Source organism: Protopterus annectens, chromosome 9.part0 (assembly GCF_019279795.1).
Source record: "Protopterus annectens isolate FY-2018-M chromosome 9.part0, PAN1.0, whole genome shotgun sequence".
Taxonomy (NCBI): domain Eukaryota; kingdom Metazoa; phylum Chordata; order Ceratodontiformes; family Protopteridae; genus Protopterus; species Protopterus annectens.
Genome location: NC_056743.1, coordinates 167,620,604 through 167,647,127, shown reverse-complemented (window position 1 = coordinate 167,647,127; position 26,524 = coordinate 167,620,604). Strand labels below are relative to the sequence as shown.

At 40.8% G+C, this 26,524-nt stretch overlaps 1 protein-coding gene across 1 annotated transcript in view; it reads left to right on the top strand.

The window, feature by feature from the left end:
• Nucleotides 1–26,524, top strand: part of LOC122810505 — a 1,366,849-nt gene that overhangs the window by 336,745 nt on the left and 1,003,580 nt on the right. Inside the window, exon 3 of the mRNA XM_044082087.1 lies at nt 15,244–15,567. Within this exon, the coding sequence (XP_043938022.1) occupies nt 15,244–15,567 (324 nt within the window). The remainder of the gene's footprint in view (nt 1–15,243; nt 15,568–26,524) is intronic.

Below are 26,524 nucleotides of genomic sequence, written 5' to 3'. Positions count from 1 at the left end.
ATGGAGCACTTGTTCCATATGTTTGTGATGACCAGGTCCAGTATATTGTCGCCCGTTTTGGGGTTGTTAAGCTGGTCCAGGGCATTTGAGTTAATATATTCTAGGAAGCGTTAGGCAAAAGTATTTGTGCTTGAGTAGTTTTCCCAGTTGATGTTTGGATAATTGAAGACACCCAGTATTAGGGTGTTTGGTTGGACTCTTATGTTTTCCAGTATCTTGAGGAACAAGTAGCGGGGGTCTTGGGGCAGGGAAGGTGGTCTGTAGCAAGCTACAATCTGGATTTTAGTTTAACCCATTGTCAGTTGCACTTGGATGATCTCTGAGGCCTCGTACTTTGCAACTAGTCTGGAGATGTGGTTATCCTTGATGAATATGGATGTTCTTAGTATTTCACTGTTGCAGTCATTACATTTGGGTAATCTGCTGGCAGGTTGCCCTCAGTCGGCCCGTTTAACAAAGTCTTGCTGTCCCTTCTTCCATGACGTCAGGTCTTCAGGGGTGTAAAACATGCAGCCTATACCATTACATCAGTCTTTCTTGCTGTGTGGTGCCTGAAGCAGCAACAGCAGTTCGCAAGTGCCAGTCGGCCGACTCCTGAAATTTTCACATTCGAGTTTCAGAACCGAAGTCTTCAACTTAAGCTAAGTACCCCATTGGGGAAACTTTTTCTTGCTCCTTACCGATGTCAGTAAAAGTTAATAATTGCATTACTTGTGGGAAGCAAATACCTCATAAGGATTTTCATTTGTACTGTATTCCTTGCCTGGGCCCAGATCATAACGTACCTTGCTGTCAGTTTTGTGCTAGATTTAACCAACGCACTATTAAGCGTCGGTATATTTTTGCTTCAAAATATTTTGGATCCAGATTTAATTACCCAGAAGTGTCATCTGTTAGCAATCCGACTACCGGAGTTCACAAAAAAATGCAAAAAAAAAAGACAGAGACAGACCATCAAGGTCCAAAACCGATGACGAAACTTCTAAGTCAGTCGCCGGTACTCAATGAGGTGCTTTCGCAGCCCCTGATACACACTACTTTTGAGTCGCAGGCTTCTACCGAGACCCATGCGGAGTCCTGTATGCCGTGAGATTCTCAGAGTATTGAACCCACGGATGTCTCTCCCTTGGATGGGTCTGGAGCCGCTGAGCAGTCACTGGCTTCTGAGGGTGTTTTCAGGCCTCAACATTTTCATATAAAACCGACGCCAGCTTCAAAAACAAGATCAAAAACATATTCTTAAGTCTAACAAACCAACGCATGAGCCACGTGCTCAGGCAACCTTTGCCTAAAAAACAGATGATCAAGGGTTCCCAACCCCCTACCCCCCCTCCTCTGCTAAGAGGCCTAGACAAGACACTGATTATGTATCTTCAGATCAGGTTTCCATTTCTTCTGATTCCTCTTCTGATCAGGAATTTTCTATCCCACCCTATGAGGATTCAGATGCAGAAGAATCCATCCCATCTGCATCTCTTCCTGAGGATTATTCTTTTGGAGAAACCTTGCATACTTTAAGGGAACGTTTTCATTGGGAGAGTCAGGATTTTTCTGAATCAAAAAATAGGCTTAGGGATTTTCTTCTTCTTCCTCAGCATAGGCCTTTGGCAATACCTCCAGTATTAGACATTGATGATGATGTGTTTTTGGAATCATGCATGGCTCCAGATTCCCTACCTCTGGCTCCTAGTAAGCCAGACAGATATTACAGAGTTCCTGACTCCCACAAATTTCTATTCAAAAATCCTGCTGCCAATCCTGAGACTATCTCACAGGGTCCCAAAGGTGTAAAGGCCTCTACAGCCAAAATCCTACCCCCTCTTGTAGAGATTCCAGGGCGCTGGATAGATGGGGAAAGAAGGTTTATATGTCTGCGACCTTGGCAGTTAGGGCCTTCAACTGCCAGTTTCATATGCTTAAATATCAACAACATGTTATGGGCTTACTGAAACAGAAAATTATGATGATTTCTGATTGTGTGGAAAATAAAGAATTATAGGAATTATCGTATGCAGCAGAACAGGTTGGAAAACATACTTTGCAATGTGGTTTTGATTCCTTGGAGGCCTCTTGCAGGGCTGCAGTTACTGGATCTGTGATTAGAAGGCATGCCTGGCTCAAGGAGCAAAATCTGCCTGATCATGTTAAAGCTAAATTGTTGGATGCCCATTTACAGCATGATACTATGTTTGGTAATAAGGCAGAAGAGGTTTTAAAGAAAAGGGAAGACAAAGCTAAATCTATGCAAACTGTAAAAGATTTCTTACACGTGCAGCCACCCAGGTTCAGTAGGCACTGGCCTACAAAAAATTGGTCCTTTCCTGTGCCCAACAGAGCCTCTCAAGGTAAATCCAGGTGCTCAAAAGGCTCTAGATACCAATCACAGGGTTCTTACAGGTCAAAGCAATGGGGTGCCTCCACTTCCAAATCTGCAGGAAACGTAGCCCAACCCTACAGTAAGCAGTCTCAATGACTTCCCTCTACCTTCACCAAGTACTTATCTTTCGGCAGCCCCCTTGGGGGGGAAATTAGCACTTCATGCTCAAAATTGGCAGTTAATTACCCAGGACAAGTGGGTATTAAACGTAGTATCCCAGGGGTACAGATTTCATTTCCATACTTTGCCAATTATAAATGGTTGGCCAGATCTGCCACAAAATCAGTGGGCAGAGGCTCAGAAACAAGTTACGTCCCTCATGGATATGGGGCTATTCAGCCAGTAACAGAACAGGAAAAAGGACAAGGTTTTTATTCAAGACTTTTTCTGGTACCCAGAAAAGACAATGCCTGGCATCCAATACTAGACTTATCGATTTTGAACATGTTCCTGGACATTCCAAAATTCAAAATGCTGACTTTACAACAGCTACTGCCTATGCTGGGCAGGAACGCTTGGTTAGTGACTCTAGACTTAAAAGAGGCATACCTGCATATCCCAATAAGGAAATCGTGCAGAAGATATCGCCGCTTCAAGGCAGGTTTTTTGCATTACCAATTCTCTGCACTGCCCTTTGGCTTATCTACTGCACCCAGCGTCTTTACAAAGTGCCTGGCACCAGTAATTGCATTTTGCAGAGAAAGAAGCATACAAATTTATCCTTATCTGGACAACGGTCCCATTCAAGCAGAGAACAATGACATTCTTCTTCAACATCTGGCATTTGTAAAAAGGCTTCTAACATGCCTAGGGTACACAATAAATGAAAAGCAATCCCAACTAGTACCCTCTCAAATAATTACATTCCTGGGTGCAGGCTTGAATACAACTGCCCAGATGGCTTACCTTATGCCAGACAAAGGCAACTGACAACATACTTCAAACAGATGGCAACAAAAACCCAGTTATCTGCAAGACAAATTCTGCAGGCTTTGGGGTTCATGGCATCCTGCATTTTACTAATTCCATATGCAAGACTGCATATGAGGAAACTTCAGTGGTACCGAAAAGTTTGTGGAGTCAACATGGTCACAGTCTGGAAACAATGATTCCTCTCATTCCCTGCCTACAACAGGAGTTTCTTTGGTGGGCAGAGACATGTCACCAAAACAAGGGACTGTCATTCACTCTACCCCCTGCCACCCAAACCCTAACTACAGACGCATCAGACTATGCTTGGGGGGTCCACCTGGTGGTGGAGATGCATTCAGGGCATATGGAGCCCAAAACAAATGCATCTACATATCAACCAGAAAGAGATGCTAGCTGTTCAGAATGTTCTGACAGCCTTCAAGGACTTACTTCATCCAGGACAACTACTGATAAAGATGGACAAACACCACGGTTATGTGGTACATAAACAAGCAAGGGGGTACACACTCCTAGCCCCTTTGCAGACTAGCCATGGCATTGTGGAACACAACTTTGACTTAACAAATACATCCTCAGGCTCAATTCCTGCCAGGAAAACAAAATACTCTGGCAGACAACCTAAGCAGAAATCTTATGGACCCACACGAGTGGAAGCTGGATCCACAAATCTTCAGCATGGTAACACAGAAATGGGGGAGCCCAGACATAGATTTATTTGCCTCTCCCCAAAATTATCAACTGGACAATTTCTGCAAAAGGACTTATCACAGACAAGCATGGAAAGTGGATGCCCTATCCTTTAGTTGGAAAAACCTATCAGTCTATGCCTTTCTCCCTCTGCCTCTTCTCTCCAAGGTTTTACTAAAGGTCAGACAGGAAAAAAACAAAAATGATCCTGATTGCTCTGAACTGGCCTCACCAGCACTGGTACCCAATTCTAAGGAATATGTCCAAACTCCCTCCTTGGCACTTGCCTCAAATACCTCATCTACAGTCTCAGCAGAACAATCAAATTCTGCACACTCTGCTCCAAACTCTGAACCTTGCAGCATGACTGATCATTTAATTATTCAAACAACACCTCTCAGTAAATCTGTGATGGATGTCATTTTGGAAGCCAGAAGGCCTAGTACTAGAAAATCTTATGATGATAAATGGAAGAGATTCTGTGCTTGGAACCAAGCATAAGGAATGGACGCAGCAAAACCAAACATCCCTCAGATTTTACAATACTTAACTGAGATGCTTGACAAGGGCCTATCTTTTTCTTCAGTAAAAATCAATGCTTCTGCCATCTTGGCACATTACAACACGGAGCCTGCCCTCTTTTCTCATCCTCTGCTAAAACAGTATTTAAGAGGGGCCAAAAATTTAAGGCCTCCCAGAAGATCACCAACTCCTGCATGGGACCTCAATTTTGTGCTGGAAAAACTCACCCTACCTCCTTTTGAACCAGCAGCTACTGCGGATATAAAATTGTTATCTTGGAAAACAGCTTTCCTCTTTTCAATCACTTCAGCAGGAAGGGTTTCAGAACTACAGGCTCTCATGGCTGTGGAGTCTTTTATTACATTTTACCTGGACAGGGTGTCCCTCAGGACCAATCCTTCCTTTATGCCTAAGGTGGTATCCAGTGTGGCTCTTAACCAAGCAATTCACCTGCCAACATTTTACCCATATCCACAGAACCAGGGGGAACGGATTCTACATTCATTGGACGTACACAGACAACTAAGATTCTATTTAAACAGGACCAAATCTCTAAGAAAGTCTGAGCAACTACTGGTGGCATTTGCTTCAGGATCAGAGGGGAAGGCTATATCAAAGCAGACTATTTCTAAGTGGATAAGCCATTGCATTTGTTTCTGCTACTTGCACCATGGTAAACCTGTGCCTAAGGGAATCAGGTCACATTCCACCTGGGCTGCCTCTACCTCAGCAGCCTTTCTCAGAGGAGTTCCAACCAAAGACATTCTAGAAGCTGCTACTTGGAGCTCTGTTCATAACTTCACAAAGCATCATCATTTGCCTCTTTTCTCCAAATCCAGGGCAGGCTTTGCCACTGCAGTTTTGCAGGGCCTTATAGCCACTCCTAATGCTATTTAGTTCCATCCTCCCATCCATAGCTTTGGGATTCTGCCAAAATGTAATGACTGCAACAGTGAAACATGAAGAACATAGTACAGTTATGTACACTTACCATAAATGTAGATGTTTGAGTGTATTCACTGTTGCAGTCCGGGTTACCCACCCGCCATCCCGCTTTCTATACCTTTTCTTTTCTTCACTTTAATCAAAAGCCTTTGTGGTGTATTTGCTTTTAGATGAAGGTAAAGTTTGTTTCTAAAAGTGCATTTATATTTTTACTGTTTATTTATATATATATATATATATATATATATATATATATATATATATATATATATTTTTGCTCCCCATTTTGGGGGCACCTGACATCTGGGGCAAGAAAAACTGATGTAATGGCATTGGCTGCATGTTTTTTTTACCCCTGACATCATGGAAGAAGGGACAGCAACTGACACAGGACCCAAGACTTAGTTAAACAGGCCGACTGAGGGCAACCTGCCAGCAGATTACCAAAATGTAATGACTGCAACAGTGAATACACTCGAATATCTACATTTATGGTAAGTGTACACAACTGTACTATATGCCACCTCTCTTAGTGTTTCGGTCCAGGTTTTGTGGCCGAAATGTGTGGTATGAGTTGTAGCCTGGAATTGCTGGGGTGCACTCTTGAGCCTTGAACCAGGTCTCAGTTATTGCACAAATGTTGATGTTCTGCATTTTGAGAAGAGCCTCGAGTGAGTGCATTTGAGGTTTAAACTACTGACGTTGAGCAGCATTACCATCAGTTTTTTGTCACTGGTACTTATTACGGTGGTGGGTTTGTCTTTTGAGCCTTGCCTAAAAAAGGCACTATGGGGGTGGCAAGAACCTTTGTCAGTATCCTGAATCCCATAGATGATAGGTGCAAGCCACCTCTGGTGAAGCATCGTGGCTTGTCGAGCACGTCGTCCCAGGCAGACAGATACTGGATCCCCTTTGAATGACACCAGAAGCATAGCCAGTTGTTGAAATTTATCATTTTTTTCCATGTACTGAGGTAGCATTCTTGGTGACAGTAAGATGCTACTCAGGGCTGGGGTCATACCTGCCTTGGTTACATGATTAGAGAGCTCTTCCATGTCTCTTTTCATGTAGTCCAGGGAGGTATGTCTCAGGTCATTCACAGCAACATGGACTATGACAGAGTCATATTTGTGCTAGTTATGGAGTGACCTGTGTGCCTGCTTGATGTGGCGGGTTCTGGCACCTGTCAGGCAGCTGACAGTAACCTTCCCTTTATCCAGCCTGGTGAGTGTGACATCAGTGTGCCTGACTATGGTGTCCCCTATTAAAAGTGTGTTAGGTATGATGTTATGCCTTATGGGCTGTGATTGTGTGGCACACTGGTTTTGGAGGTTGTGTCGGTTGCGGTGTGTTTGTGGGTGGAGGTTGCTTGTGTGTCTGCTTTGGAGGTCTCTGTTGTTTCCGCGGATTTTTATTTAGAGCCTCCAAGAATAACTTTGTGTATCTATGTGTGGGATTTGCAGTTGCGGGTGTGGTGGGTCTATGTGTAGTATTGCAGGTTGTTACCTTCTCTTCTTGACTGTCTATTCCAGTCATAGCTGGAGTGAGCTTTGCCTCAAGTTTGGCTGTGTAAGTGAATCTCTCACAGATTTTAGCTTAATGCTAAGAAATGCATAATTGTACCTTTTGGGAAGTGAACCACCTCGACTAAATACCATGTTGATATTATGTCCCTAAGAGGTTGACCAAGTGGACAGGGATCTGGGTACGCACATAGACAGTAACCTTAACTTTGACCACCACTTGGCCACATACAGTACAATGCTGCCTTTGATATGTACCTGAACAGGCATATACAGCAACCAGAGTGATCTCAGAGGTTTCTTGCACAGAGATTACAAGGTGTAACAAAACTGCCTTATACAGAGCACTTTAAAGTCCTCACCCTGTACTCCCAATGATCACTGCAAAATTGTCCCCACAGATTATTTTAGACTGTGTGGGCAATGGTCTCCTATAAATTGCTATGGGTGATCTATGCCTGCCTTACAAGGCATCCACAAACCCCACACTTATGAATGTCCTACATATACGCAAGTCAAAAAGCACCACAAATACAAGACCTGGAGCCCTGAATTTTGTCTACGACTTAAACAGAATATGCTGGAGGGACAGATGTGTCCCAGAGACTGCCCCTCCTATGGAGCAGGCATCTATCCATGTGAATCTGAATTCATCTATTACCCAGTTTGAGTAACCTAGACCAGTGAATGGGGAATAAGAAATTTACACTGGGACTGACACCATATCCCTTATGGACAGCGGTAGCTTATAAATGCCTGGCTGTCATTGTCCTGTTTGGATGCAGGACAGCATTATTCTTTTGGGAAAACTTGGCTAGGCTTAAAAAGGGCCCCTGTGTTTAGCCTGGTAACAGTTTATGAATTTATAAAATCTATGAAAAATCAAATATGTTCTTTTAATTGATGATTTGAAGCATAGCCTTATGTTAAGAATGATGCCACAACAGTAGCTAAAAAACTACTTTTTGAATTGATACCTAGATTTTGTGTACCTTGCTGTATCCAATCAGATCAGGAAACATATTGTACCTGCCAAGTGATACAGCAGATAAGTAAGGTGTTAACTATAAAAATGCATTACTATTACCCACACAGACCACAGGAAGCAGGGAATGTAGAAAGAGCAAATCAAACAAAGTAAGGTCAGCAAAGTTGTGTGAGAAAGATGGCCATAAACAACCAGAAGCTTTGCCTCTAATTTAGTTTAACATACGAAATGCAGTGAGCACTAGAAATTTATCCACCCATGGCATTCTTTGGGACGACCCATGAGAATGCCTGCCACACCCTTAACTAAGAATTTGGAGTTGCAATACAGAAAAAGAGATATATCTACATTTTGAAATTATCACTGTTTTGTTTTGCATTAACAACATAATAATGGCCCAGCAAATTCCAGTTGAGACTGACCATGACATGCAACCAGGTGATACTGTATTTATCGGAGCTTTCTCAAGACAAAATGTGTTGTGCCCAAAATGGAAAGGACACTATGCCTTTGGTTATTACCGGCACTGCTGTCTAATGAAACGGACTTCCCACTTGGATCCATTTGTCACACGTCAGGGGTGCCCTCCCACGTGACAAAGGTAGACTAGTTGCCAGCAACATTGTCCCTTTCAACACCACTGAGCTAGTCGCACATCATACCAGGTGAAAAACCATGGACATCACTGCATCTGGAACTGAAATCTAAATATTTTTCAGTAATACCCCCATAGACATCCCTGGAAGTTAAATCCTTTGATCTGATAATGTCATCTTGGTCAGAAGTAAAATTTGGTGATTCTTCTTCATTTTATTCAACATCAGCAGTATTTTCACAATTGAAATTGAGAATAAATTATTTAAATACATTGTATTTCATGAACAATGAACTCAAGCTGCAAAAAACAACAACCAAAACAAGCGAACCGTAATAACTGGTATGTAAAGTTTAGTAATCAAAACAAAAAAAAATTACAAGAATAACACTATACTTGAAACCAGGAACTTTCTTAATATCAAATATTAAAATCAGATTAAGCACTTTCATTATAAAATGACATCTTCAGAACCATTGAGTAATGAGTGAAAAACAATTGACAAATAAAAGGCCTTATTCAAGCACATCCCCCAGAAACAAGCAAACACAAGTAGAACTTAATATAAATACTGAACCAAAGTGCTAAAAATGAAAAAAAAAAACAACCAATGAACTTGATGTGCGTTTTGAACCAGTCAGTGTGTTGAAAATGAAAAAAACAACCAATTAACTAAATACTATTTATGCAAGGAAGTTAACTACACTCTTATTATCAAGCAAAATTTTGGTGGTATAATATGTATCATATTCTAGATGCCCTATTTTTTAATTCGCTCGTTATTGAAATGTCATCTTTTAAACTGGGATAATTGTTGGCATCAAGTCGCAATTACTAGATCATGTCCCTGTACAAACGAAAGTTCTTGCAATCCCAACATAATTACCCCATTTAGTAACACTAATTCTGTGAATATATCCTTTTACTGAGTGCGTTGCTAGTTTTCCTGATGTAAGAGGCTGGACAAGAAGCACAGTATGTAAGATAAACCACTCTGACTGACTGACGATCAGATTTATCTTGCTTATGTATCGAAATTTCCATTAAAAACAAGTGACAAGGAAAGGGGAGTTAAAGGTACTCAAAATAAAATGGCCATCCAGAAGGTTCCACCTGATCAGAAAGGCTTAGTGTTATTCTATACTCCTCTTAGTGCAAAAGAAACAGATGACATCAGGCCAGTTCTAGATCTCAGCAGTCTAACTATCTTTAGTTAGAAGGAATTCTTTTGGGTGGTCATGGTGCAGGGTGTCTTTCCTTCTCTGTGAAAAGAGTTAAGCAAACTAAGAACTAAAAGCTTTATTTATAGGAGAAGGACTGTCACAACTAAAGTGCATTTAAACATTGCAAGTTTGAATTTTGGAATACTGATAGATCACAGACTTGCATTATTATCAAGCGAGGACTTAAAGTATACCAAGAAGGCTAGAACAATTGTTAGCCAGGCAAGCTCACTGGACTCTCAGTTCCCTTTATATGGGTGACCAAAAAGCAGTATCTGGTTAAATAAATCACTCAGATATGCACAGTAGGCAACTGGAGGCTGTAGGTTTTAGACCCTGGACTGCTACAGAGTCTTAGTCTAACAGCATATAGTCAGACCTCCTCTGCACTAAACTGCTGTGAGATGTTAAAACAGTACTGACAAAAATAGTTAAGTGATGTCATTAAGATGCTGTGGAAAGAGCATAGAGGAATTAGAGAGAGATGTGAAAGTTGGACAAACCATTATAAGGACTTAAAATGATAAAGGTAGAATATTAGACTCAAGGAAAGAATTATAGAAAGAAATTTTATGTATTTAACAATTTCATATAGCCTTAGAAAAAATGTATAATTATGTCAAAATTGTTGTGGAATCTGACTTAAGGGTTAGAGAGGAAAGGAAAAAAAGTTACTCCGTTATTGAGGAACCAATTAGAAGAGAACAGAGGTAAACAACATGTTTTGAAATCATTGAAGGAACATATTTTTTTTCATAAATAGATAATTTTAAAGCTAGTAGAAAATCACTTGGGTGAATTATTTGGAGTAAGAGGATGGTTGATTAAAGATAGGACATGAAGAAATTAAATAAGGAAGGTAATACAATTGAATAAGAAGATAGAACTAAAAACTATGAATAATATTTTGGAGAAAAAAAACAGAAGTTGGAAGGAGATCCAGGCATAGACAGGGCAGCTTTTCAATGTTTAAATCTTTTGGAGGACTGGCAGTTTTTATAATGCATTTATTCAGTGAGTTGTCTATGGAATAGAAAGTAGAAAATCAGGGTTGTAGGTAGCAATAGTAAATTTAATTTACAAAAAAGGAGACAAAATGGATATAAGAAATTGGCCACTGATGAACATCAATTACAAGTTGTTAGATCTTGCAAGTAAAGTTAGGTGTGTTAGGTAAAATAATAAAATCTAAAAATTTATGGATTGGAGTACTCCAAAGATATTGGCAGGTTGCTGATTTTGTTACAAGAAGTTAGAGCTTACCAGCACTGGTAGAACTTTTTAGTAGACTCTAGAACAGAAGCTGCTGTTAAGAGGGATAATACAGCATATAAAATATTGCATGATAACTATAAGACTCAATCAGATGAGATTAGAAAAGACTATAAACAGAGATTGGATAAGCAATGCACAAAGAACCTATGGGAGGCTATATGTGTGACTCCCATATGTGCAACAAAGTCTAGAAGATTTAGGATCTTTGCTTGCACGTGTTTACATAGGCATTTTCTTGCCCCAAGTTGACTTCAAAGAATTTTTCCTCAGGTAGACAGCAAATGTTGGAGGTGTGATGAGGAAGAAAGAGGTAATTGGGAACATATTTTTTGGGAATGTAATAAGTTGGCAGACTTTAAAAAAATCCCTTCTGACTACTCTCTCGGAAATACTGAGTGACCAAATTGATGTATTTAAGGAGATTATTTTTTTGAGCTATGATACAGAATAGGACTTGCCTAGACATAGTAAGGCATTGCTAAGTCTAATTATGGTGGCTGCCAAAAAAAAAGGGCAATTACTAGAAAATAGAAATCAAAGTTTAAACTAACTGTACTAGAAGCAGTGACTATAGTAACAGAGATAAAACAACTGGAAATGGAATCTTTAGAAATGGGTAGGAGTAAATTACATAAAAAAATGGGAATTGTGGGAACAATACATGCAGAATAATGTTTTGGATGAGGTTAAAAAGAAGGCAGGATTTGAATGAGCTATGTAATGCTTGACTGATGATGACTGGATAGGTTATAAGTCCTATATAATGTTTGCAACTAAAAATATGTCAATATGGTTTGTTTTCATTTATATAAATGTATGATTGCCTGTGTCATAACTGATAAATTTAATAAAGATGTTTCTTGTTTAAAAAAAAAAAAGGTTATAGGGGTTATACAACAAGTGGCAGGAGCCAGACACTCGAAGCTTTTGATAACATGAAACATGAAGGCATACTTTAGGTAATTCAGGGTTATAGATTATGTACAGAAGTTACCAGTTTTACCAATAAAGTGTATGAAAAGCTGTGGACAGACAGGAAAATTAAAATGCTAAATAGGATGAGAGACTGCTGTCTTCTAAGCCTTTTGTTTGATTTATTTGATAGAAAATGAGAGAATGTACCAAGGGATAAGGAGAGGATATAGAATAGAATGCCTTATTACTTGTGGCTTTAAGGTATATAGTTAGGCTGGTACTATGTAGCTGACCATAACATATGGTAGAAGAAAGGGTTCTGCAGTGTGTAGTATTGTATTTGAGAAACTTAGAACTACAGTTAAATAAAGAAAGATGTGAGGCTCTGTCCTGGTTTATTCAGCTTGTCCTTCTCACAGTTTTGCTTTGAATGGTTGTAAGACACTTGTAGAGTAAGACTGTGCTGTAAAACTGTATCCAAACCTAATGCACCTAATCTGTAGAAGGAGTACAATCTGGTTTCCCCCTTGTTTATTAAATGTACCACATCACTGTGGTGTTTGTAAACACTTGAGGAGGTCCAGGGGACCACAGATGATTTAGAGAGTTGAGAGCATTTACTTTCTCTTGCCCTCTGAGGGTACACCAACAACATCAGAGGATGCATCTAACTCCTGCCCATAGTGGGACTACACCAGAGGGATCCTAGGAAAAAGATGAATGGTCCAAGGTGCCACCTTTGGCACAGCAGAGCCACCCACCTGCGGTTGAGGCAAATTACAAGCCTGCTATGGTGGTAAAAGCTGCTTAGCAATCTTTTTCTTTAACTTTCTGTGGCTAGAAGAAGGCACAGCCAAGGAAATTATGTTGTTCCATTGTTTCTTGGTTAGTATGAAAAAGATGCCTGATTCTTGGGGAAGCGTAGCAGGAATAGTCTGTAAAACAGGTAAAGTGTAAAAAAGTTACTTTTATCCAGAAAAAAAACGCACACAGTAAAAAGCACTGTAAACACTTACCCCAGCCCCTAAAAGTAAAATAAGAACACTTTTTCACAGAAAAAGTAGTTTTAAATAACTTTTAACAAATTCTTAACACAAAAGTGAAAAGGTGATGCTCCTGTTTAAAAGTGTACAACATTTTTCTACCATAAAAGTTATTTTTTACAGAAAAATTTAAGTTATCTGTATTTAAAAGTAAAACAGATTTTTTTCCTCATAGGGAAAATATCTAGCAGTGAAAGAGCATTAGCTAATCCTCAATCTTTAAAGCCACCAGAGGATCACTTTCTTTGGCAGTAGGAAAGCTCTGGAGGGCTTGGCGCCCAAACTGACTAACAGTTTGAGCTCATAGACAGTGTCCTGAAGATATCTGGCTGTTACGTCCTTAGCAAGATATAACCCATATTTAGGCTACCACAGCCATGACCATAATGATTTAACATCTATCTGTTAAAGAATGGTTACAGTATAAAATACAACTAGAAAGCTTATGTTCTGTTCCAAGATGTCATGGATAGGAAACCTTGTAACATGTTATGCTGCACTGTATAAGAGTTAAGGAGTTTGGGGTGATTATTATCAAATAAAATGAATATGTTTAAACTTTACTGTTAATATTTCTTAAGTATTTTGAAGGGCAAAAAGAAAAACACAAGTAGAGATAGCTAAAGTAGTTAGAAGATGTTATTGGAACATGGTCAGTACAGAATGAAAAGCAGAAACATTTTATTCAAACAGAGAATGAGATAAGAAAAGGATTAAAAATGTGGAGATGTAAATATTGTTTGACTTATTTTCATTTTTGTTTGCATATGAATTATTTTTGGTTTTATTATATTTCGTATTTTTTGTGATTAAGAAAAACAGATGCGCTGAGAAAAAAATTATTAAAGAACAGAAAAATAATAAGTGTCGTGATGTTTTACTTCCACTTGAGCCCTCACCATCTTATGTGGATAGACCTTTGGTTTGGAACAACACTAAAAGAATGCAATACTTATTTATGCTGCATTGCAATATTCAGATCTACAAAAATGTATCCGCTTACCTGGTGTGGGAATAGAACCCACAGTCTTCCAGTCTTAAAAATTAGACATATGCACAACTCTCTTATGATAAGCTTCACCAGATGTACTTGAGAACTCTTAGAGTAAGATGTGGGAAGAGATGTATTTTACTTTCATATTTGCTTTCAGTGAGAATTTGCCTAGACTTTTTTCTAAATTTCTGAAGTAGTTTAGTGTTGGGAGAATGCATTCACATAGAGTACTTTCAGATAATTAGACAGTAATAGTAGGAAAGTTACTTGGTGACAGGCTTGTATGTTAAAGTACAATTGTACCTTGAAATGAAAACCCTATTTCATTATATTGTAATCTTATATACAGTGCTGTTATCTATTCCGTGGTGGTACAGCGGTAGAGTTGCTACCTCACAGCAAGAGGTTCTCCCGTTCGATTCTCGGCTTGGCTTGGGAGTGCCTTCTATGTGGAGTATGCATGTTCTCCCTGCGGTTGGGTAGCGTTCGAAAGACATGCGTGCGTAAATGGGCGTGCCTTTGTTGAAGTTTGGGTGTCGAGCTGGCACCTCGGCATTTCGTAAAAAAATCTACTGCCCATCATTAGCAGACTGGAGTTCCGCTGTGTCGACCCCTTACCGGGAAAAAGCAAAAAGACAAACAACAACAACATTTACAGTGCTGTTCTCTGCATTATAGAAGGGGATTAGTACTATTTTATCATTTTTATACTCCTGAATAACTTGTTGGTGTCTTCACTACTGACATTATTTGTTCAGTCTGTTCCAAAAGGTCTGGCTGACATTCTCAGTCAGTTGTGACTTACTTTTCATAATTTCCTGCTCTGCAGGTTTCTATCCGCTTTCTAGTATCCAGCACAGAGAAGACCTCTGTGTATGTTTAGACTTGGATGAATCACTATACAATATAATGTGAGATTTCAGTTACAAAAATAGGTTAAGATATTTTCTATCTGTTGCTAGCTATGGTGGGAAACAAATTAAGTAGTAGTAAGTGCTTTGTGCTGAATTAAGGTGTTACTGTAGAGGAAAAAATATTAGGTAATGCAAATGGAGGTGGAGAGGGGGAGTTGGATGAGTATTTTAGCAACATAAACCATGTTTTGTGAATTACTTGAACACAACAGATTAACTAAAGTAAGTAGCATTTAATTCATAATAAAAGCCATTTAAATGTTGAACAGTGTTAGCCCTTATAATTTTGTCTGTGTTTTGTCCATACAGCTCAGCCCAAAGTAAATGTATCTGCCGAAGTAATTGAGAATGTTGATGGAAAAGAGACTTTGCTGACGTGCAAAGTCCAACATTTTTTTCCAAGAACTATTAATGTTGTATGGAAAAAGAAGTCCTTTGGTATCACCACAGAAATTGAAAAGAACATCTGCATGCAGTCTCCTGCTCACAACGATGATGGAACGTTTAGCATGATTAGTTGGCTAAGGCTGCAGCCAGCAACAGCTGAAGACATTAAAAATAATTATGAATGCATCGTAACTCACAGAACCCTTCCTGATGGATTTAGTATGGGTGCTATCCTAACTGAAAAGCGTGAGTACTACCTTAGTGATACAATAAGGAATAAATGGGGCTTGTTTTTAGTTTTATAATACATTGTGTAAGTTAGCCCTTCATAACTACGTTAAATAGATCTGTATTCTGTCAGAAATTCATGCAAAAAATCTTGGAGTGGTACTCTTTATAGTAACAGGGAAAGGTCAAGCAACTTGTATGGCATTTAATTTGCCTGAAAAAGCAATTGTTTAACATGACTCTAAGGTAACTGTGTACATAACACAGTGGGTTACGATCAGGTCTCCAATCCTAACTTAAACACAAAATAACTGAGACATGGATGCCAAGAAATTCATAGTGAGAGCAAAGATTGAGAGGTAAATCTTGACATCCATGCCAAGAACCCACAAAATTCAATTATGATTGTAGGTCCTATCATAATTCTTTATAGTGTATGGAGATCTGCTAGCTACATGTGCTACTAGTTACTTTAAAAAAAAAATGGGAAGTGTTTTGCCGGCTCTGAAAGTTGGTAAATCAGTTATGAACTGCTGTATACCTTTACATATTGTCTAAAATCCATATGCAGATATGTATGTGTGTGCATGTGTTTGCACATACAGATATCTATAGATACACACACACACACACACACATATATATATATATATATATATATATATATATATATATATATATATATATATATATATATACTTGCACACAGAAATATAGCAGCATTTACAATGTGTAATAGAAACGTCCTGATAAAAACTTTATGGGCAGCACCCAGACCTATAGTCCACCAGTGCCCTTGATGTAGGAGCATCACTACTCCTCTCAGCATCACTACGCCTCTCAGCATTATTCTGTTTGCATTATTCCCACAAATTCTATTTATTTCTATGTTGTTTGCTCTTACCTCCAATTCTTTTATTTCCTTTACAGCATTCAAATTTGAAAAATGATAACATCTCATAATGGTGGTAAAGAAATACTAAAAATAAAAAGTAACCACTAGTGGAGAGTAAAAGTTCAAATGTTTTAATTAATACTTGTTAAGCGCTTTCAACCACAATGGCCTTCATCAGAACATAACCTTTAACAGGTAAATGAGCACTTAAATACTATTTCACTAAAAATACCTCTGCCATATGGCCCAATAACAATTAATACTCCAAAACCGAAAATTGGGAAATTGTTCGATGCTCCCAAGATACACAAAACCAGCGTTGATCTACCATACAGACCCATTGTGTCAGCACAAGCTTCAAAACTAGCAGCAGTTTCCAAATTTATTGATAGGGCATTACTTACACTGGTGAAACAATTTACTTATTTTATTAAGGAGTCTTTTGACTTCCTTGAATAAATCAAGGAAGTCAGTGTTGAAAAGGAAGATTTATGAGTGTCAGTAGATGTACAGCATTATATACTTTAATTCTTCATGAAGTTGGTTTAGAATGGGCAGGATTCATGTTAAACAACAGTAACAACTACATGATGGGGGAAGTGAAGTTTTTAATAGAGTGCATTGACCAGGTTTTGAGTAACAACTTTTTTGCATTTGAAGGCACCTATTACCATCAAAAAAGAGGAGTGGCAATGGTTACACATATGTCACCAAATTATTCCAGTTTAGTCATGGCATATTGGGAAACACATTTTTGCAGTGTAGAGGGACATAAGAATGTTTTGTTTTTCTTATTTTCACTTTATTGATTTTTTTTTATATGAAAGGGACAGGTTAATGAACCAGAGTCATTTTCTAGTATAGTTGTTTTTTTTGTAGTCTTGCTGATCCGTTTTGTGTGTTCTTGGGCTTGTGCTGACAAATTTACTATTTTGTGGCTTCATTACTGGGTGTGACAGTTTTGCTAATTGTGATTTAACAGGATATGTAAAGAGACCAAACAGGCCAGTTTTAAGAAGTGTGATTTTTACACATAACAAAATGTCGCTCACAGATGGGCACACTAGTTGTGTGTATTGTTTGGGCGCCATTCACCTGCAGGATTCCTGTTCTATTTGCCATGGTTTTAGTTAAAGTCCTGCAGGAACAGAGGAACAAGCTGATAGGCAGGAGTTTGTTAAAAGGGCATTTTTTAATCGGCTGTTGAAGGGACTCAGGCCTCCAAACCTTCAGAAAAGTCATCCAAATCTTCGGCTCCAGCTTCCAAGCCATTGAAAAGACATGAGAAAGTGGTTTCTTCAGATCTGAAGTCTGTCGGTTCCGAAAAAGCAAAGTCTCCATCAGTTCCACCTGGAGTTTTGGAACCATCGTGGAGCCAAAAAAGGAGCCAGTCAACTTCTTTGGATCCGGTTCATTTGGTGCCACAGTCTCCTTTATTGCAATCGGTGACTGGTAGCCACAAGTCCTCCACCTATTCATCTTGGTCATCCAGGAGCCTTTCAGATGATGATGTAGACCAGGTGGTTAAAAGGTTGCTTCATACACTTGCCCTAGCAAAAATTCACAAGCCCAGCCCAGATGGTCATGGAGCTGACTTCAGTAGCTGCTTTACCTTCTGTTCCTCCTCCGACTCAGTCGAGTTTGGTGCCAGAGTGCCTGGAGGTCCTTGTGGTGGAACCATCGGACCCGAAATCCATCCCCGGAGTTTCAGTGCCAATCTCCACTCCGATTACATTGATGTTATCATCATTCGAGGGATCTGAAGGCTGAGACTCCCTCTTCTGTTCCGGGGGTGGGGTGGGGGGGTGGGAGTCGAGTCCGACTCGTGTCTGATTCGACTCTCCCACTCGGGGCTTTGGCGCAGGTGAGTTCGGCTTCTACATCAGCTTCAGAGCCATCCTTGGTGTGGGGGAGGTCTCCGTGTTCTCTGGAACTGGAGGCTCTCTCGGGCCAGAATCTGGGTGCCTTTGAGGTGATGAAGAGTGTGCTCTCCCCTGAGACTGCTTCGCTCTCTGCTCCAGCTACTCTTCCCCCAAAAGGGCCAGTGTCAACCTCTACACCATCCTCTCAGCCCATGTGTAAAGGGCCTATACCCCAGGACACTCCAATGGGTAAGACGCTCTCTTCTGAAACCACCCCAGAGTACCCCTCTGAGTAGGTCCCTCGGAAGAGACCCTGTAAGAGGAAAAACACAGACTGCCCTGAATCAGTCACATCGGATACAGACTTAGAGAATTCAGATGGGTCCCCATGGTCACCCTCTTGAGGATGTCACTTTCTCAGACATCCTGAAACAGAGAGGTGACTGGAAGACCCTGTCCCCTTCTGAAGATGAGTCTGTATACCTGGAGGCATTTGACTCTCAACTCTCCAGATCTTGGGTGTCTCCATCTTTTGACCAGCTCCTGGGAGTAGTCATTTAAAAGGCGTGAGGCTCTCCAGAGCCTGTGGAACCAGTTCCAAGGAGGCCCAAGAAATTCATTACAGCCCCAGAGGACAAGCAATTTTTGTCAAAGGGTGTCCCAGTAGATGCTATGGTGGTGGCGGCGGCCACCAAGAAGGAGTTAGCCGAGACTTCATCTGTCCAGTTGCTAAAAGATTTGCATAGAAAAGACCTGCATAAAGATTCTTGCATAATGGACAGATATGGGAAGCGTATGTTTTCTTCAGCGGCCTTTACTCTAAGATCCCTGAATTACCTTTAATTTAGTAGGCTTCATTGGGATGATCTCATGGAGATGGGAGCTGCTCTCCAAGGTTCTTCAGCTGCGGGGGTACCTGGCAAGGTTGCTTCTCCACTTGCTACCACTATAGCAAACTCCTCCATGATGTTCTTCGTGTTTCACTGTTGCAGTCATTACATTAAGGTAATCTGCTGGCAGGTTGCCCTCAGTCAGCCTGAATAACAAAGTCTTGGGTCCTGCGTCGGTTGCTGTCTCCTCTTCCATGACGTCAGGTCATCAGGGGTATAAAACATGCAGCCGACGCCGTTTTATTTAGTCTTTCTTGCCGCGCGGTGCCTGAAGCAGAAGCAGTTCGCAAGTGCCGGTCGGCCGACTCCTGAAATTTTCGTATTCGAGTTTCAGAACCGAAGTCTTCAACTAAAGCTAAGTACCCCGTTGGGGAAACTTTTTTTTGCTCCTTACCAACGTCAGTAAAAGTTAATAATTTCATTACTTGTGGGAAGCAAATACCTTATAAGGATTTTCATTTGTACTGTATTCCTTGCCCCCCCCTGCTATGAGGCCTAGGCAAGACACTGATTATGTATCTTAAGATCAGGTTTCCATTTCTTCTGATTCCTCTTCTGATCAGGATTTATCTATCCCACCCTATGAGGATTCAGATGCAGAAGAATCCATCCCATCTGCATCTCCTCCTGAAGATTATTCTTTTGGAGAAACCTTGCATACTATAAAGGAACATTTTCATTGGGAGAGTCAGGATTTTTCTGAATCAAAAAAGAGGCTTAGGAATTTTCTTCTTCCTCAGCATAGGCCTTTGGCAATACCTCCAGTATTAGACATTGTTGATTATGTGTTTTCGGAATCAAGCATGGCTCCTGATTCCCTACCTCTGGCTCCTAGTAAGCCAGACAGATATTACAGGGTTCCTGACTCTCACAAATTCCTACTGCTGATCCTGAGACTATCTCATAGGGTCCCAAAGGAGTAAAGGCCTCTACAGCCAAAAATCCTACCCCCTCTGATAGAGATTCCAGGGCGTTGGATAGATGAGGAAAGAAGGTTTATACATCTGCAACCTTGGCAATTAGGGCCTTAAACTGCCAGTTTCATATGCTTAAATATCAACAACATGTTATGGGCTTACTGAAACAGAAAATGATGTTGATTTATGATTGTGTGGAAAATAAAGAATTACAGGAATTATTACATGCAGCAGAACAGGGTGGAAAACATACTTTGCAATGTGGTTTTGATTCCTTGGAGGCCTCTTGCAGGGCCGCAGTTACTGGATCTGTGATTAGAAGGGATGCCTAGCTCAAGGAGCAAAATCTGCCTGATGATGTTAAAGCTAAATTGTTGGATTCCCCTTTACAGCATGATACTCTGTTTGGTAATAAGGCAGGAGAGGTTTTAAAGAAAATGGAAGACAAAGCTAAATCTATGCAAACTGTAATATTTCTTACAAGTGCAGCCACCCAGGTTCAGTAGGCACTGGCCTACTAAAAATTGGTCCTTTCCTGTGCCCAACAGAGCCTCTCAAGATAAATCCAGGCACTCAAAAGGCTCTAGATACCAGTCACAGGGTTCTTACAGGTCAAAGCAATGGGGTGCCTCCACTTCCAAATCTGGAGGAAACTAAGCACAACCCTACAGTAAGCAGTCTCAATGACTTCCCTCTACCTTCACCAAGCACTTGTCTTTGAGGAAATTAACACTTCATGCTCAAAATTGACAGTTAATTACCCAGGACAAGTGGTTATTAAACATAGTATCCCAGGGGTACAGATTTCATTTCCATACTTTGCCAATTCCAAACGGTTGGCCAGATCTGCCACAAAATCAATGGACAGAGGCTCGGAAACAAGTTACGTCCCTCATGGATATGGGGGCTGTTCAGCCAGTACCAGAACAGGAAAAAGGACAAGGTTTTTATTCGAGACTTTTTCTGGTACCCAGAAAAGACAATGCCTGGCATCCAATACTGGATTTATCAATTTTGAACACGTTCCTGGACATTCCAAAATTCAAAATGCTGAGTTTACAACAGCTACTGCCTATCCTGGGCAGGAATGCTTGGTTAGTGACTCTAGACGAAAGAGGCATACCTGCATATCCCAATAAGGGAATCTTTCTGAAGATGCCTCCGCTTCAAGGCAGTTTTTTTGCATTACCAATTCTCTGCACTGCCCTTTGGCTTATCTACTGCACCCAGGGTCTTTACAAAGTGCCTGGCACCAGTAATTGCATTTTGCAGACAAAGAAGCATACAAATTTATCCTTACCTGGACAAACTGTCTCATTCAATTAGAGAACAAGGACATTCTTCTTCAACATCTGGCGTTTGTAAAAAGACTTCTAACATGTCTAGTGTACATAGTAAATGAAAAGAAATCTCAACAGCCACCCTCTCAAATAATTACATTCCTGGTGCAAGCTTGAATACAACTGCCAGATGGCTTACCTTATGCCAGACAAACAAAGGCAACTGACAACATACTTCAAACAGATGGCAACAAAAACCCAGTTATCTGCAAGACAAATTCTGCAGGGTTCATGGCATCCTGCATTTTACTAATTCCATATGTAAGATTGCATATGAGGAAACTTCATTGGTACCTAAAACATTTATGGAGTCAGCATTGTCACAGTCTAGAAACAATGATTCCTCTCATTCCCTGCCTACAACAGCAGTTTCTTTAGTGGGTGGAGACATGGCACCAAAACAAGGGACTGTCATTCACTCTACCCCCTGCCACCCAAACCCTAACTGCAGACGCATCTGACTATGCTTGGGGGGCTGACATGACTGGGAGATGCATTCAGGGCATATGGAGCCCAAAACAAATGCATCTACATATCAACCAGAAAGAGATGCTGGCTGTTCAGAGCTACTTCATCCAGGACAACTACTGATAAAGACGGACAACACCACGGTTATGTGGTACATAAACAAGCAAGGGGGTACACATTCCTACCCCCTTTGCAGACTAGCCATGGCATTGTGGAGCGCAGCTTTGACTTACCAAGTACATCTTCAGGCTCAATTCCTGCCAGGAAAACAAAATACTCTGGCAGACGACCTAAGCAATCTTACGGACCCGAACAAATGGAAACTGGATCCACAAATCTTCAGCATGGTAACAGAGAAATGGGGGGAGCCCAGACATAGATCTATTTGCCTCTCCCCAAAATTATCAACTGGACAATTTCTGCAGAAGGACTTATCACAGACAAGCATGGAAAGTGGATGACCTATCTTTCAGTTGGAAAAACCTAAAAGACTATGCCTTTTCCCATCTGCCTCTTCTCTCCAAGGTCTTACTAAAGGTCAGACAGGAAAAAACAAAAATGATCCCTGATTGCTCCGGACTGGCCTCGCCAGCACTGGTACCCAATTCTAAGGAATATGTCCAAACTCCCTCCGTGGTACTTGCCTCAAATACCTCATCTACTGTCTCAGCAGAGCAATCAAATTCTGCACAATTCGCTCCAAACTCTGAATCTTGCAGCATGGATAATCATTTAATTATTCAAACAACACCTCTCAGTAAATCTGTGATGGATGTCATTTTGGAAGTCAGAAGGCCTAGTACTAGAAAATCTTATGCTGATAAATGGACGTGATTCTGTGCTTGGAACCAAGCACAAGGAACAGACACAGCAAAACCAAACATCCCTCAGATTTTACAATACTTAACTGAGATGCTTGAGAAGGGCTTATCTTTTTCTTCAATAAAAATCCTTGCTTCTGTCATTTCGGCTCATTACAACACGGAGCCTCCCCTCTTTTCTCATCCTCTGCTAAAACAGTATCTTAGAGGGGCCAAAAATTTAAGACCTCCCAGAAGATCACCAGCTCCTGCATGGGACCTCAGTTTTGTGCTGGAAAAACTCACCCTGCCTCCTTTTGAACCAGCAGCTACTGCGGATATAACATTTTTATCTTGGAAAATGTCTTTCCTCTTGGCAATCACTTCTAGAAGGGTTTCAGAACTACAGGCTCTCATGGCTGTGGAGCCTTTTATTACATTTTCCCCAGACAGGGTGTCCCTCAGGACCAACCCTTCCTTTATGCCTAAAGTGGTATCCAGCATGGCTCTTAACCAAACAATTCACCTGCCAACATTTTACCCAAATCCGCAGAACAAGGGGGAGTGGATTCTGTATTCATTGGACGTACACAGACAATTAAGATTCTACTTAAACAGGACCAAATCTCTAAGAAAGTCTGAGCAGCTTCTGGTGGCATTTGCTTCAGGATCAGAAGGGAAGGCTATATCAAAGCAGACTATTTCTAAGTGGATAAGCCATTGCATTTGTTTTTGCTACTTGCACCATGGTAAACCCGTGCCCAAGGGAGTCCGGTCACATTCCACCAGGGCTGCCTCTACCTCAGCAGCCTTTCTCAGAGGAGTTCCAACCAAAGACATTCTAGAAGCTGCTACTTGGAGCTCTGTTCATACCTTCACAAAGCATTATCATTTGCCTCTCTTCTCCAAATCCAGGGCAGGCTTTGCCACTGCAGTTCTGCAAGGCCTTATATCCGCTCCTAATTCTATTCAGTTCCATACTCCCATCCATAGCTTTGGAATTCTAGCCAAATGTAATGACTGCAACAGTGAAACACAAAGAACATAGTACAGTTGTGTACACTTACCATAAATGTAGATGTTCGAATGTATTCACTGTTGCAGTCCGGGTTACCCACCTGCAATCTCAACTTTTCTTTAACTTTTCTTTCCTTCACTATATACTAAAGCATTTGTGGTGTATTTGCTTTTAGATGAAAGTAAAGTTTATGTTGCTAAAGGTTTATTTTTATATACATTACTGTATATATATATATATATATATATATATATATATATATATATCAAATTTTGCTCCACATTAGGGGGGCACCTGACATCTGGGGCAAGAATAACTAAATAAAATGGTGTCTGCTGCATATTTTATACCCCTGACTTCATGGAAGAGGAGACAGCAGCCGACACAGGGCCCAAGATTTTGTTATTCAGGCCGACTGAGGGCAAACTGCCAGCAGATTATCCTAATGTAATGACTGCAACATTGAATACACTATAACATCTACATTTATGGTAAGTGTACACAACTGTACTTTCCTCATATCATATGCGGCCAATGGGGTGAGTAGTGCAGCAGGCACAGGAATTGCCATGAGGAGGCATTCCTGGAAGCACCTTTGCAAGTTTGTGGAGCCTTTCAAGTCTTCCTTCATTAACGCCCCTTTTGATGGCTCGTCTCTGGGGAAAAAAGTGAGAGACTCTTACCAGGTGCAAACGAGGGCAAAACTCTGTCTGCTGTAAGAGTACGTTTCTCTGTCCTTACTAGACTCTATCCTAAATGACAGAAGGGCGGAAGGATGTGGTTCCGCAAATCCCAAGGAGCTTCGCCGGATGCACATGGTAATATTTTTTCCAGGGGCAGGGGGGGAATAATGGAAGATGCCGCCCTCATGGTGTAGGGGGTCCATAGAACCAGAGTGACAGAAATACCTTCTCTGGTAGACCCTTACAGCGCTCCTGAAAGGAGGCCCGCCTGTCCATCTCTTGAGGCAGTACTCAAAACCCTGGCGGAATATCACACAAGACAAATGGGTACAGTCGATCATATCCAAGGTATACAACATTCCTTTCTCTCTTCCACCAAGATCCATCCTGGACATACCACCCAGTCAAAGGGATCAAGCAACCCTAGAAATTCAAAGGTTGCTAGCAAAAAGAGTCATCCAAGAAGCCCCCGCAGACCAAATCGGAACTTACTCAAGGCTCTTTCTACTTCCAAAGAAGTCAGGGGACTGGAGGCCCATTTTGGATCTCAGCAGACTGAACAAGTCTAATAAGAAAACAAGGTTCTGCATGGTGACACTGCAGTCCATACTCCCTTATTTTGGGAAAGGACAATTGGATGTGCTCCATTGATTTCCAGGATGCGTAGCACCATATAAAAATGGACAGGCATTGTAGGAGATATCTATGCTTCTGGCTGGGAGCCAGTCACTACCAATTCAGAGCTCTGCCCTTTGGACTCACTACAGCCCCCACAGTGTTTATCAAATGCATGGCAGTAGTCATGGCTCACCTGAGGCGTCTAGGAATCCGGGTGTTTCTGTACTTAGACAACTGGCTTTGACTGCCACCACTGAGCGTCAACTGACCGAGGCAAAGGACACCACCATTAATCTCTGCTCAGAGTTAGGCATTACCATAAACTTTGAAAAATCTGCCTTGTTGCTGTCTCAGCATATTACCTTTATAGGGGCAGACTTGAACGCAAAAGACATGGTAGCAAAACTGTCTCACGAAAGAGTACTAATGCTACACCGTTGAGTGTCGATTTAGCTTATGAAAAAGAAAGTACAAGCAAAGTTTGTCCTCAAGGTTCTAGGTTTAACAGCAGTGGCAATAACATTAATCCCACTAGCACGTCTGCACATGAGAATATTACAGTGGCTACTCTTTGCTCAGTGGTCCATGCAGGAGTTGCGTATGTCACACAAAATCCTCATTATGGACACCTGCAAGAGGGATCTACGATGGTGGCTTCGGTCCACACAGGTAACGATAGGCAGACCATTTGTTTTTCTCCAACCAGTAGCCACAGTGACCATGGATGCTTTCCAGATGGGGTGGAGGGGGCATTATCTGGGACAGACTGTCCAAGAAACATGGCAGGAACACGAGTACCACTTGCACATCATTGTCCTAGAGATGATATCAGTGCTTCTGGCATTGCAAGCATTTCAGAGCTGCCTTCCATTAGGTACAATTGCAATTCAAATGGACAATATGTCCATGGTGTGGTACATCAGTAATTAAGGCAGAACCAGATCTTACCCCCTCTGCTGAGAGGCTCAGAGTATGGCAATGAGTGACATCTTCTCAACGTTTTCTGGTAGCAATGCATATTTCTTTACAGTTTGATTTGTAGTCTTCTGCATATGAGATGCATATGAGCCTTAACTGTTAGCTCTAAAGTATCCCTTCAAATATGGAAATCCTAAACCATCTTGTTCTGTGGGGAGAAACAATGTATCCCCTTTAATTCTTGCCCTATTTCTTTCCCAAATAAATACATTTATTTCTTTAAGTAGGGTCCACAGCTTCACCTCCAGTTGATAAAATTATGCCTGATGTATATATAAGTATTAAAGGGACTTGAAACATTTTCACTTCTTGTACATTACTATCCATATCAATAGTTAAGAGCTTGCAACTTCTTAGTTTTATCATCATTATGTTATCTTTTGTTTGGTCTCTTTTCAAGTATCCTTTGCTGCCATAATAGAGTCCTTTTTAATCCAAACACCTAAATATTTCTTATATGACAAGAGAGCTTCCTTAGACTTGCAAAGACTACCATTACTGGTTTG